The 13,126-nt window shown below is 50.1% G+C and overlaps 1 protein-coding gene across 1 annotated transcript in view; it reads left to right on the forward strand.

Moving 5' to 3' along the window:
- Positions 1 to 13,126, forward strand: part of HK2 (hexokinase 2) — a 60,281-nt gene that overhangs the window by 43,782 nt on the left and 3,373 nt on the right. Inside the window, exons 9-17 of the mRNA XM_079792354.1 lie at positions 1,017 to 1,250; positions 2,706 to 3,010; positions 4,693 to 4,841; positions 5,063 to 5,182; positions 8,356 to 8,451; positions 8,900 to 8,999; positions 9,097 to 9,280; positions 10,575 to 10,730; positions 12,148 to 12,381. Of these exons, the coding sequence (XP_079648480.1) occupies positions 1,017 to 1,250; positions 2,706 to 3,010; positions 4,693 to 4,841; positions 5,063 to 5,182; positions 8,356 to 8,451; positions 8,900 to 8,999; positions 9,097 to 9,280; positions 10,575 to 10,730; positions 12,148 to 12,381 (1,578 nt within the window). The remainder of the gene's footprint in view (positions 1 to 1,016; positions 1,251 to 2,705; positions 3,011 to 4,692; positions 4,842 to 5,062; positions 5,183 to 8,355; positions 8,452 to 8,899; positions 9,000 to 9,096; positions 9,281 to 10,574; positions 10,731 to 12,147; positions 12,382 to 13,126) is intronic.

The raw sequence follows: 13,126 nt of genomic DNA on the forward strand, positions 1-13,126 counted from the left end.
GTGTCACACTTGCATTCCTGCTTGGCGTAGAGTGGGGGTCGGGGTCTTGGCTTAATACTAGAGGCTCCCCCTGGGCCCCTTAATGACTCATTTCCATCCATTTCCCTGCCCTTCTGAAGCTCTGTGTTTCATTCTCTATTGGCGATTCTCAAAAAGGACTCCATTCTGACCCCTGCTTCCTAACAGAAGAATAGGTCCTTGGATGGCCCAGAGAGAGATACCCATTTAGTTCCAATGGCTGGAGCCGAGGCTGCATTTTCATGGAGCAGCAGGGGTGGGAGTGAGGGTGGCCTCATACTTGTCTTCCATTGAACAATATCCAGAGTTGGGCCTCGTTTCCTGTTCTTGAGACTTGCACTTGTGGCTTGAGGAGGCCCTGTCAGAGGAGGTGATTTGGGTGTAAAGGAAGCAGTGAAACAGTTCAAATGACTGGAAATGGAAACTCTTGAAGGAACTGTTCCTACTTGTTAAACCCCGAGGGGAGGAAAGTCCTCAAATTTGCGAGGCACTTAGTTCCCCTAAGAAGGGTGCTACTCTCGTAGCACCAGCCCGTCATGACCGGATTAGCACGAGTTAAAGCAGTGCCCACTCCGTCTTGAAATGCAATCGGCTCTGACTGCTTTACAGAAAGTAGAGTGGGCTCCACAGCTGGGATCACACGGAGGGAGGTGGTGGGTAGCAGGGACACTGTTCCCTCTACCCCACGACACAAGCAAATGCACAAACTCTCACACACGCAAATTAGTATATAAAGCCCTGAGAACAGGTCTATTTCTTAAGAAATAGTTTTACTCACCTGGGGGGAGGGAGGGCAGGGTGTCTGTCTGTCTGGGAGAGGAGTCTTATTTGTGTTTCTCCTCTTTGTTCAACCCCTTATCAGTGGGCAGAGCAGTGAAGTGGGCATCTGCCCTCACTGGGAGATGACATTTGCTGAAGCTGCGGGACTTCCTGGCCTCCTCTTCCACTGGCCACAGAGGGTTGGACACGTGCCCACACACTCTCTTTCTGTTTCCCAGGGAGAAGGACGGGATCCGGAAGGCTCACGAGGTCCTGGTGCGGCTGGGCATAGAGCCGACACAGGAGGACTGCGTGGCCACTCACCGCATCTGCCAGATCGTGTCCACGCGCTCAGCCAACCTGTGCGCGGCCACCCTGGCGGCTGTGCTGCGGCGCATCAAGGAGAACAAGGGCGAGGAGCGCCTGCGCTCCACCATTGGGGTCGATGGCTCCGTCTACAAGAAACACCCCCAGTGAGTCAGCGTGCGGGACCCATAGTGATGGGGCTCCCAGAGCACTTGGGGACCCCTGACAGCCTCGAGAGAGAGCCCAGTGACTCTAGGCGCCAACTCTGTTTTACATTCTGGGTGGTGGGGATGGACTGTGGAGTTGAGGGTCTTTATAGAATAAAATTCCCAGCTAGGCAAGCGGGAGCTGGGAGGGTGTCCTTCTTGGCGAGGGTGGAGGTGATTTCTGAAGGCTGCTGGCCACTGGAGTCAGGGGGTGGGTCTACTCAGAGCTCTACTGGCCACTCGGGGCTCTTGTTGCCACTTCTTGTTTAGGAGTTAGTGTTTCTCTTTACTTATTTCTTTGACTCTTTCATGATTCTTGATGGTCCCTTCAGATCCTGTGTCCTCTGCCAGGGGCCACCCCAGCCCAGTGGATTATCATCAGCCTCTCTGGCTGATCTGGGTATTGAATTGATCCTTCCCTGTCCTTCATGATTTTTTTTTTTTTTTTTTTTTTTTTTTTTTTTGGTGGCACCCGGATATTCTGAGCTTTACTAAGGATTTAAACATCCACACATTTTACAGAGGACGGAAGCCTTCATGTTTTGATTCCTTGGGTCATAAGTGCAAAACTATGCAAGTTTCAGTTGGGACTTAGAAGATCTATCTCTGTTGTGCCCACTTAGCCATCGTGTTCACCTGTTATGAGTGCCAGGTCTGTGGGCCTTCATTGACTGAACTGTTTGATGCAGAAAGTCTCAGCCCTACCACTCAGTCCCTGGCCTCCCAGTCCAGGGCTTCAAGCACTTTAAAGTGCACACAGATCACCTGGGGATCCTGCTAAGAGGCCGATTCTGATTCAGAAGTTCTGGGTTCAGAATGCTGCGGGCCCACAGACCACACCTGGAGTGGTGAGGGCCTGGAGATCATGACTCAAAGCAGCCACCGCCCAAGAATTTCTTGCTGAGCATACCTACCTGTTCAGACATCTTGGGAATCTTTGGCAGAAATTGGCCAAAGACACCAAAGTCCAGAATAGCATTTCAACTTTTTCTGATTTGGGTCTTTCCTAGGGAGCATCTAATGAAATGAATGATGAAACATGAATAGTAGTTGGTGTCAGAATCACCTGATTCCATTGGGTTCTTCCAGCAGAGAGGATACCAGGTGGGGCAGAGGAGCTGTGGCCTGTGGGAAGAGGAGGTCTGTGTGACCGCCTGCAGGGGATAGTGGCTTCCTGAAGAGTCTTCCCTTTCAACAGGCATTGGACCCAGTCAGGGTGGACACAGTTGGACATCTGAGCTTTTGTACAGTGACCTCTAACTTGGGAAAGAGTGGGGAGGGGATGTTCGGGGCAGATTTGCTTCTGCGGGTGCCTCTTGGCATTTGTGCTGAGGTGGTGCGCTAACGCTCCAACCGTTAGCACCATTGACCCTAGCTGTGGGCACCCATTTCTTAACCCCATCTCGGTGACTGCAGTTTCGCCAAGCGACTTCACAAGACGGTGCGGCGCCTGGTGCCTGACTGCGACGTCCGCTTCCTCCGCTCCGAGGATGGCAGTGGCAAGGGGGCAGCCATGGTGACAGCAGTGGCCTACCGGCTGGCCGACCAACACCGGGCCCGGCAGAAGACCTTGGAGTCTCTGAAGCTGAGCCGGGAGCAGCTGCTGGAAGTCAAGAAGAGGATGAAGCTAGAAATGGAGCGAGGTCTGAGCAAGGAGACTCATGCCGTTGCCCCGGTCAAGATGCTGCCCACCTACGTGTGCGCCACCCCTGATGGCACAGGTAATGGCAGGGCTGCCACTCAGCTCGCCACGGTGGGCCTTAGTCCCGGTGTTGACACTCTGGGAGATCTCCTTAGCCTTAGCCTTGGATGTTTGGACCAGAACATATTTCTCCAGCTATAGTACAAATGCTCCTCCACTTACGATAGCGTTACATCCCAATAAACTCATCATAAGTTAAAAATGCATTTAATACACCCAACTTACCGAACCTCACAGCTTCCCTAGCCTACCTTAAATGTGCTGAGAACACTTGCATACATTAGCCTACACTTGGGCAAAATCATCTGACTCATGAATATACTGTGGAGCGCTGGTTGCTTACCCTGGTGATCGATGGCTCACTAGGAGCTGTGGCTCGCTGCTGCTGCCATCACAAGAGTATTATACCACATCACTAGCCCTGGTAAAGATCAACATTCCAAATATGGGTTCTACTCAATGCGAATTGCTTTCACACCATTGTAAAGTAAAAAAATCATTAAATCAAACCATTGTAAATTGGGGGCCGTCTGTACTAGGAAATTCTAATGCTCAATAAGCTCAATCAAGGCTAAAATTTGAGCTGTGGTGATTTAGTAAGTACTCACTGAATGCTTACTATGTGTCAAACACTTCTCTGAGCACTTAACACATGTCAATTCATTTAATCTTTACCTGTTAACAGAGATTAGTAGTTAATTTTGTTTGTTAACAAACTGTTATGGTTGGCACAGAGCTAAGGCACAGAGAAATAAAGAAACCTGCCCAGTTCACACAGCTGGAAAATGGCAGAGCTAGGATTCAAACCCAGGGATTTTGGTTCAGGGCCAGCTCTTGTAAGCCCTAGGTCAGGGGTTGGCACACTAAGGCCCACAGACTAAATCTGGCCCACCATCTGTTTTTGTAAATAAAGTTTTATTACTGCACAGTCTTGCCCATTTGTCCACGTACTGTTTATGGCTGCTTTGCACTACCATGGCAAAGCCATGTGGTTGCAGCAGAGACTGGCTTACAAGGCCCAGCCCTTTACAGAAAAATATTGCTGACGCCTGGTCTACGTCTCACGACCAAAATGATGGCATTTCTCCCCCGCCCCCCAATTCATTGGAAACAACCACTGAGCAGCCAGTGTAGCACACTTGGTACACGTTCCAGAGGCAGAGACTGGAACTTGGCCCCTGCTCCACCCTCTGCTGGCTGTGTGGCCTCCAGCAAGTGCCTCCCCCCTAGGTCAGCCGGGTCGTGGGCCCTCATCAGAGGGGAACGCAGTGCCTCACTCTCTGGGCTGCCTGAGGGTTGCGTGAGCTCTTTGTGAGGGAGGAGCACATGGTGATTGCTCAGCAAAGGAGGGTGTTTGTCTCTGCCGTTCCTTCTCTAGTCTATTCTAAATAAGGTGGCCTTTGACTTAGCATGAATGGCATGTTAGATGTTTTTGAGTGCACGTCGCCCTTTCCTCTGTTGTGATTGCAGAGGTCATCGTGACTTCTGGGCCCCACCACTTGAACTCATTTGAGAACCACTAAGGAGCCAGCAGGTCTCTGGTCCTGGGGTCTTAAATTCTTTATGATGCTCACAGTCCATCACCCCTGAGGTTGTCAAGGGCTCCCCCCCAGGAGACCTCCCCATTAGGGGAAGGTGCTTTAGACCCTGTCACTCTCTGCTGGGGTCACGTGGTCATCATCTTCCCGGGTTTATTTTCAGAGAAAGGTGATTTCCTGGCCTTGGACCTTGGGGGTACCAATTTCCGGGTCCTGCTGGTGCGTGTGCGGAACGGGAAGCGGCGCGGAGTGGAGATGCACAACAAGATCTACGCCATCCCGCAGGAGGTCATGCACGGCACGGGGGACGAGGTGAGGCAGGGCAACACCTCTGGGAGGGGACCCCAGTGCTCCCTCTGCTCACCATGGTCCCGGGGAGGGCTGGGTGGGCCGGGACCCAGGGCTGGCCTTACTCAGGATTACACCTGGCTTGCATTTCTCCTGGGTGGAGGCCTCACTCGCGCTCAGGCCTTGCTGGGGGAAGCCTGCCCTGGCCAAGGGCCCCTCCCTGAGAGCGCAGCTTCTCCCTGCAGCTCTTTGACCATATCGTCCAGTGCATCGCCGACTTCCTTGAGTACATGGGCATGAAGGGCGTGTCCCTGCCCCTGGGCTTCACCTTCTCTTTCCCCTGCCAGCAGAACAGCCTGGATGAGGTAAGAGGCCCTTCCTGGAGGGCTCTGCTGTGGGTTTTATTGACTGTATACCAGCCAGAAAGTTGAGCTTAGAGGAGGAAAGAAGGGCATGCATGAGCCATTGGGAGGAGGGGCCTGTTGGTGGGAATGAGTGAGTCAGAGCTGGCCGAGGATACCTAGCTTAGCTCGGCTGTAACAAGCAATCTTTGGGATCACAATGAGGATGCTAATCAAAATATTAACACTTTTTAAGCAGTTTATGTCAGGTCCTGGGCCAGGCTTTCTATACACGTTATTTCATTTAACCCTCATGGCAACCTATAAGGTAGGTGTTTAAACACCCATTTTGCAGAAAGGAAAATAAGGTCTCTAGCAATGCCAAATATTAAAACCTGCTGTTTCTTAGGTTGCAAAACCTAGACCAGGTCAGATAACTTTGGAATGACCAAGCCACAATTTAAATTCTGGTTTCCTGACACCTAAGCCCTTGCTCTCAATGAAGCTCAGCTGCTCCGGTGGCTCTTGTTTTGGGCTCAGGACATTTTCATTCATCTCCGGTCATTTGGGTGCCCTCGCTCTTCTCTAGTCTCACCTTTGCTTTCATTCCCTTGGATGAAGGAAGCAAGTGGCGAATACTGGTGCTCCCAGGTATTCTGGACATGGGTGTGTTGTGAAGTGTCAAGAGACTGAGTAGGTGATGCTCAGACTTGATCTGGGTCCATACTTGGTTGATTAGGTGTCAAAATACTGTCGTTGAAGCAGTTGTTCCTCTGTTTTTGCTGGGAAGCTTGCGTGCATGGTACAGGTGGGGAGTATGCTGTGGGTGGAGTTGCCAGGGGACCAGAGGCATAGTTCCTGCTCTGGGTGCTTACAAAGAGACTGGACTGATGAAGCAAGCTTAGGAAAGCCAGAGCTGCCCTTTGGAATGTGGCACCAATGGGTGCAAAAGTCCCGAGGAGGCGTGGTGCAATGTGGCTGAGCACATGCATGGAAGGCCTGAGGAATCCTTGGACCGTCTCAGTCAGGTGGAGGGGTTGATAGGGCTGGAAGGCAAGCAGCCTGCAGTGGGGAGGAGGGCATGCAGGTGGAACAGTCACAGATCCCGTGAGCTTGGCCCCGTGGTGAGAAGGGCCGCGTTTTCTACAGGGTCCCCGGAGCAGCAACCCTTAGGTGGCTCAGCTGAGTTTTGTAACTGCCTCCTACTCCTCCCCTCTGAGAGCCAGATTCACCATGTGCACTAAGACAGCTAAGGTTTGGGGCCGATCTGCCTTAGAAACCCTGCCTAACCCAGTATTTCCCAATATCTGTTAACATCTGTCCAGTGTTGCTTTTAGCTTTTCCAGTTTCTTTGTCTCGGCACATTTTTATCAATGTCATTGGGTTTTCAGAGCCTTCACAATTGCATTAATTTGGCAAAGGAAATTATCAAACATGTGGATAAAATTTATGTGATATTGGATGAAACATAGAAATAAGGCTAATTGTTCAATGGTCAGGAAATATTTAATAAATTATGAGCCATTTACTGCCTCATATCAGTGACTAGTTAAGAGAAGTCTTATCTCTACACTATAAAAACATACAAAAAATGCAATTAATAGGAAGATAAAACCATAACATGCCAGTGTATATACTTCCAGGCTTTTCCTACTAAAGTATTTTAAAACAGACACTGTCTTACTTTACATGCCAACATGTTATGGTATACTGTATTTATATTTATCTGGTAGCCCCAAGGCATGTTAACTGTTTTTGCCCAAATTGCCAGATTCCAGGCCCAAGTTTCTACAAGGACCATGTGTTCAGTCTAGAATTGTAAAAATTTAGAGCAAATAAAGCAGAGGCTGGGTTCTGCTCTGGTGAGATCATCGGTTGATGGGAAACCAGCAGGTGCTGAGGCCTGGAATAATGTTATTTGAACATTTCATAAACCTGAAAGTGGCCATAATACAGAATTTAATCAGAGACGTGAAGTTAATTTGTCGACAAGAAAGCTGAGTGGAGATTAGCACACAGGTTTTGTGTGTAGGTGTGGGAACCAGAACCTGCTGGACTGCACTGCTTTTCTGAATCTCCCAGATCAGAACACAGTGACACATTCACATTGCCTAGTGATACCGAACTCCTGGGCCATGAAATGCCAGGCTGGTGGGCATGAACAACCAAACAAGGCCTGGGAGAACTGTGTGAGGGGGTGGATAGTGAACACAAAGCCCGTTTATAGATTCTAGTGTCTTGGGAAGGGGGCCTGGATGTCCTTCACATTTGTTTCTTTCAATATATATATATTGATTTCAGAGAGGAAGGGAGAGGGAGAGAGAGAGAAACTTCAGTGATGGGAGAGAATCACTGATTGGCTGCCTCCTGTACGCCCCACACTGGGGATCGAGCCCACAACCTGGGCATGTGCCCTCACCAGGATTCGAACCATGACCTCCTGGTTCATAGGTCAACACTCAACCACTGAGCCACGCCAGCAGAGCCTTCACATTTGTTTCTTGATGGGCTATAGCAGCAAGGAGGGAACCAGAGAACAAACCCTTTCTCTTTTGAACATTTCTCTCATGGTCAAAGCTACCATGTTACCTGTTCCTGGAGGGTCCCATGGCATGGCACAGGGCCACAATAAGGATGAGAGGGCTGTGGGGGAACTCCAAGGAGCTCAGAGTGCTTCCCTCACGGGGAGGGTGGTGAAGCTTAGATGTCACCCCAACTATGGGCAGGACATTTATTCACTGTTTACTTAGTTTGATGTAAATGTAGGATGGGGACAGGGTAAACTTCCTTTCCCAGCAAAGGAAATGAGCATGTAGAACTTAGTTCCCTGGCAGGCACAGTTGTGTGATGCTTGTGGCCCGTCCATTGGAGTCGCTGGGCCTGGGAGTGAGTCCTGCTCCTCTTCTCCAGGCTGCAGGCCTTTGGCCAGTTACATCAGAGCCATGGTTACCTGTAAAATGGGCACGATAATGATAGACATTGCACTAGGTTGCTGTGAGGGTTAAATGCTGTGATGCATGAGATGTGCTTAGCCTGGTACATTGTAGGCACTCAGTAAATCCAAGTAAGAGAAACAAACCTGTTTGGAATCATTGTGGGCGAGATGATTGGTTACTAAAGGGCATCTGTATAACCGGTGTAAGGGAATGACCCGGGAGTCCTCTGATGCCCTAACTGCTGCTCCGTGTGATTTTTAGAGCATCCTCCTCAAGTGGACGAAAGGTTTCAAGGCGTCTGGCTGCGAGGGTGAGGACGTGGTCACCCTGCTGAAGGAAGCCATCCACCGGCGAGAGGTGGGAGAGACACGGCGGGGCCTGTGTGTGCAGAACGTGGGGAAGTGTTGAGTGCGGTTGAATTGGTCAGGTGGAGAAGTAACATGGTCCTTCAGCAGTCTGTGGGTGTCTGCTGTGTGTCAAGCCTGCTCTTGGCCCTGGGGACTCAGGAACGACCATAACAAACTTGTGCTGTAAGCGAACCCAGGAGCTAATGTCAGTGCTGTAGAGCTATGACGAGAAATGAAGTTGGGCGAGAACATAGTGAGTGGGCTGGGGAAGGGGCACTCTTTTCAATAGTTATAACCAGGGAAGGCCTCTGAGGGGGTGACCTTTGAGCAAAGACCTGCATGAAGAGAATGAGCCATGCTGTATGTGTCTTATGTTCATGGAAATCTCCCTTGCAAGTGTCTGGAGGAGGAATGTTGTGATTCATTTGTGGACTGGGGATCTGCTTTTGCCCTCTCAGGAGTTTGACCTGGACGTGGTGGCCGTGGTGAATGACACGGTCGGGACTATGATGACCTGTGGCTATGAAGACCCTCACTGTGAAGTTGGCCTCATTGTTGGTAAGGACGTAGGCTGTCCTTCCCACATGGGGTCACCCGGCCTCGGGTGGGTGGGAGACGGTGCTGAGTGAGGCCCTGACATCTCTGTGATTGGCAGGCACGGGCAGCAATGCCTGCTACATGGAGGAGATGCGGAACGTGGAGCTGGTGGATGGGGAAGAGGGGCGGATGTGTGTCAACATGGAGTGGGGAGCTTTCGGGGACAATGGGTGCCTAGATGACTTCCGCACGGAATTTGATGTGGCTGTGGATGAGCTTTCCCTCAACCCTGGCAAACAGAGGTAGGCGCCCAACTGCTTGTGGCCTCTGGGTCGTGTATCCCAGAACTGGATGGAGACAAGTAATCAGATCCTCTACAACAGCAAATCCCACGATGTTCTTTCTCTTGAGATGTTAATAGAAAGGATTTCCTTGGGAAGGGTTTCTTATCCAATACATCTGGAAAGTTCTGGGTCCTTTTCCCCCTGCTGGACGGTGATGCTTTCTAAGCCCAGTTGGGAAAACAAATCACAACAGTATATTGCAAGGGGATTTCATACAGGGGACCGGTCACAGAGGTTTTAGAGGGATGAAAAGACAAAAGGGGACACAGAGTTAGTACATGTAAGAAGCAGCTCCCGCCCCTACGACTGTGAGAACAGGTCAGGGAGAGAGTGTTGAGACCTAGCTCTGGGATGGTAGGAAAAACAAATGAGAGTTGAACCCGTCATGCTACCAGGATGAAGAAGGAAGCATCACTGGGGTGAGGCAGATGGGAACAAGAAGCAGGCAGGAGCAGACCTCCTCCCTCCATCCAGTATGTAGCGCCCTCTGTTGTCAGGACTGGATGAGGGGGCAGCCCCAGCAAGCGCCACAAAGCCCCTAGTGTGGTGTGGGGGAATCTGAGCTGAGAGACTAGTGTAAGATCCAGCATGCTTCCCACTAGGAGGATGTAGTGTTTCCTAACCACATTAATCAGGGACCAATGTACTATGCAATATACTTTGCAAAACATCTGTCTAGAGTAGAGGTCACAGACAACATTAGTGAAGGACACATGCTGGGTTAAAGCAAGACAGAGTAGCAATGGGATCTTGGTTGAAACTGGGGACCTCCTTGACTTTTGTAAGACACTCTTCGGGGCCCAAAGGCCCTCGGCCACTGAGTAGTCACATTCCGTTTTGGTGGCTAGGACAGGACGACTCCAGCTGGCACAAGTTACTTAGCTGATAATGACTAGGTGTAGAAGAAAGCATGCTAAATGCCTAGTGAGATTAAGGATTAAGACTCCTCCCCTTCTCTGGAAGGGTGGTCGCTTTGGGTTTATATTCCTTCTTGAGGCGTCAGGAATAAGCCTTGGAAAGAAAATGAGCCCAGAAGATGGGCCAATCCCAGGGACCCTGTGGGCCTCCGGCACTGTAGCCAGCTTCACCGCACACGAGGAATCCTGTGAATCGGGTAGCATTTCCTTTCCCACCAAGCGGAATCTGCATGCCCTCTGCTGTTACATTGTTAGGGGACTGAATTGGTCTGTCCTGTCTCATCATATCCCACCACCTTCCTGCTTAATCTCCATGGATGTCACCCACATTGCAGGTTTGAGAAAATGATCAGTGGCATGTACTTGGGCGAGATTGTCCGGAACATCCTCATTGACTTCACCAAGCGTGGGCTGCTCTTCCGTGGCCGCATCTCAGAGCGACTCAAGACAAGGGGAATCTTTGAAACCAAGTTCCTGTCTCAGATTGAGAGGTGAGGATTTCGGTCCTGGAGTAGGGTACGACTCTGTCCTCTTCATGGACAGACACGCTGAAGGATTTCCACAGCTCAAGTCCTATCAGAGCGTGGCTTACAGACAGGTCAGTTTAGTTGCTGGCACATTCATATCTGTAGTGTATATTCCAAGTATCTTTTAAAAATATATATATTTTTTATTGATTTCAGAGAGAGGAAGGGAGAGGAAGAGAGCTAGAAACATCAATGATGAGAGAGAGTCATTGATTGGCTGCCTGCTGCATGCCCCCTACTGGGGATCGAGCCCACAACCTGGGCATGTGCCCTGACCAGGAATCAAACCGTGACCTCCTGTTCATAGATTGATGCTCAAACACTGAGCCACTGTGGCCGGGCTATATTTCAAGTGTCTTATGAACAGTTGTCATTTTAAGGGAAAACATATAACATTCCCATGACAAATTATGCTAAGCTGGCATGAGCCCATGCAAAGTCATATTGGGCTTCAGATCAAATATCCAAGTTAGAAAGATACTTGCTCATAAGATGCAAATCGGAACGCACAGAGGAAGAGAACCCATTAAAGTACTTATGCGTGGCCGAGGGTCTTCCTCACTGCCGCTGCAGTAATAAGGCACCCGGGACTGAGTGCAGGTGGCTCATCAGGCAATGCTGAAGCAGGCCCTGTGGCGGCTCATTATAGCAAATCCTTCCCTCTCCAGTCTAATGGCAGAAGAGTCTGCTCCAAATTAGAACAGTGAATTTCAGAGCCCTTTAAAATGTAATGCTCTGTCATTACTCTCAGGCGTGTAGAAAAACAGGAACCGACACAAGTGGGGCCCGAGGCTGTGTGCACATAGAAAGGACATATTCCACATGTCTGCTTATGTAGATGACTCCAGGGTTCTCAGGTACTTCCCTTTATACACTAGGGTTTCTTTTCTTCCTACAATTTTATTTGCATTTGTTTCGTAAATAGTACTCAAGTGGATTTCAGACCACCCAGGGTGGGGGAGTAGGAATAGAACATGGATCTGATGTTGGCCAGTGATGCTTGTCCTGCTCACCCATGCACAGCATTGAGAGAATGGACTTGAGAGACTTTGCAATCGCCACATGAGTGTTATCTTGTCTTTATTATGTCCAAGTGAGTGGAATACCAAGACAGTGAATTTCCTTTAGTTTTGTGTATCATTTCTGTAGTAGCATTGCTGTACCTCATCTAGGCCAAGTGGAATAGGGAGCTATTTCTTCGTGTTACAGCCGGACCCAGGAAGAGATTGTGTGGTCCCATGGGATGAGCTCAGAATAGGAGCCACTTTGCAGGGCGCTGGCCTTTACACCAGCTCCTGGATGGCCAGGCTCCTAGAGTGGCCTCTGACCCCTGACCCCTCTGGCATGTGACTGACCCCTTGCTGTCTCCCTCCCACCCCAGTGACTGCCTGGCCCTGCTGCAGGTCCGAGCCATCCTGCACCACTTGGGGCTCGAGAGCACCTGTGACGACAGCATCATCGTCAAGGAGGTGTGCACCGTCGTGGCGCGGCGGGCTGCCCAGCTCTGTGGCGCAGGCATGGCCGCCGTGGTGGACAAAATACGAGAAAACCGTGGGCTGGACACTCTGAAAGTGACAGTGGGTGTGGACGGAACCCTCTACAAGCTCCATCCTCAGTGAGTGACCACACTCCCTGCCCATCTTTCTCCCTCTCTGTCTGTTCTTTCCTTGCTTTCCCCCAGAGCAAGCCATCGGCATTCCAAAGAGTATATATTATAGATTAGATTAATGGCCAGAAGTAGGCCGTTTTCCCCACCCAAGTGCCCTGTGAGCCCCTTCCCAGTTGCACCATTCACTGTTCCCTGCCAGGGGTAAGTGCTATGGTGGCTCCATCCCTTGCTTCCTTTCCCCCATGTATCTATGTATGCACCTACATAATTTTGAACCCACCATAGGGGAATCATATGGCATCTCTTCTTTTGGGTCTGACTTTCCCCACACAGCATTTAAGGTCTGGACATGCGTCTACCTGGAAGTATCCATTTGTAGTTCATTCATTTTCAGGGCTGTATAGTGTACCTGTGTTATTCTACGGCTGTTGAATGTTGGGTTATTTTTAGATATTAACTACTAGAGGCCCGCTGCACGAATTTGTGCATGGGTGGGGTACGACCTGGTTGAACTCCCAGTTGAACTCCCGGGTCGAGGGGACAATTTGCATATTAGCCTTTTATTATATGGGATTGCAGAGAGTGTTCCGGTGAACATTTAGTATATGTATACTGAAACATACATTTCTGGGGGAAAGTTTTTATACAGTCTAAAGCACAGCCTGGCAGACTACAGCCTCAGCTTTTTGTATATAAAGTTTTATTGGAACACAGCCACGCCCACTCATTTGTATCATCTATGGCCTGCTGT

This window comes from Cnephaeus nilssonii, assembly GCF_951640355.1.
Source record: "Cnephaeus nilssonii genome assembly, chromosome: 15".
Taxonomy (NCBI): domain Eukaryota; kingdom Metazoa; phylum Chordata; class Mammalia; order Chiroptera; family Vespertilionidae; genus Cnephaeus; species Cnephaeus nilssonii.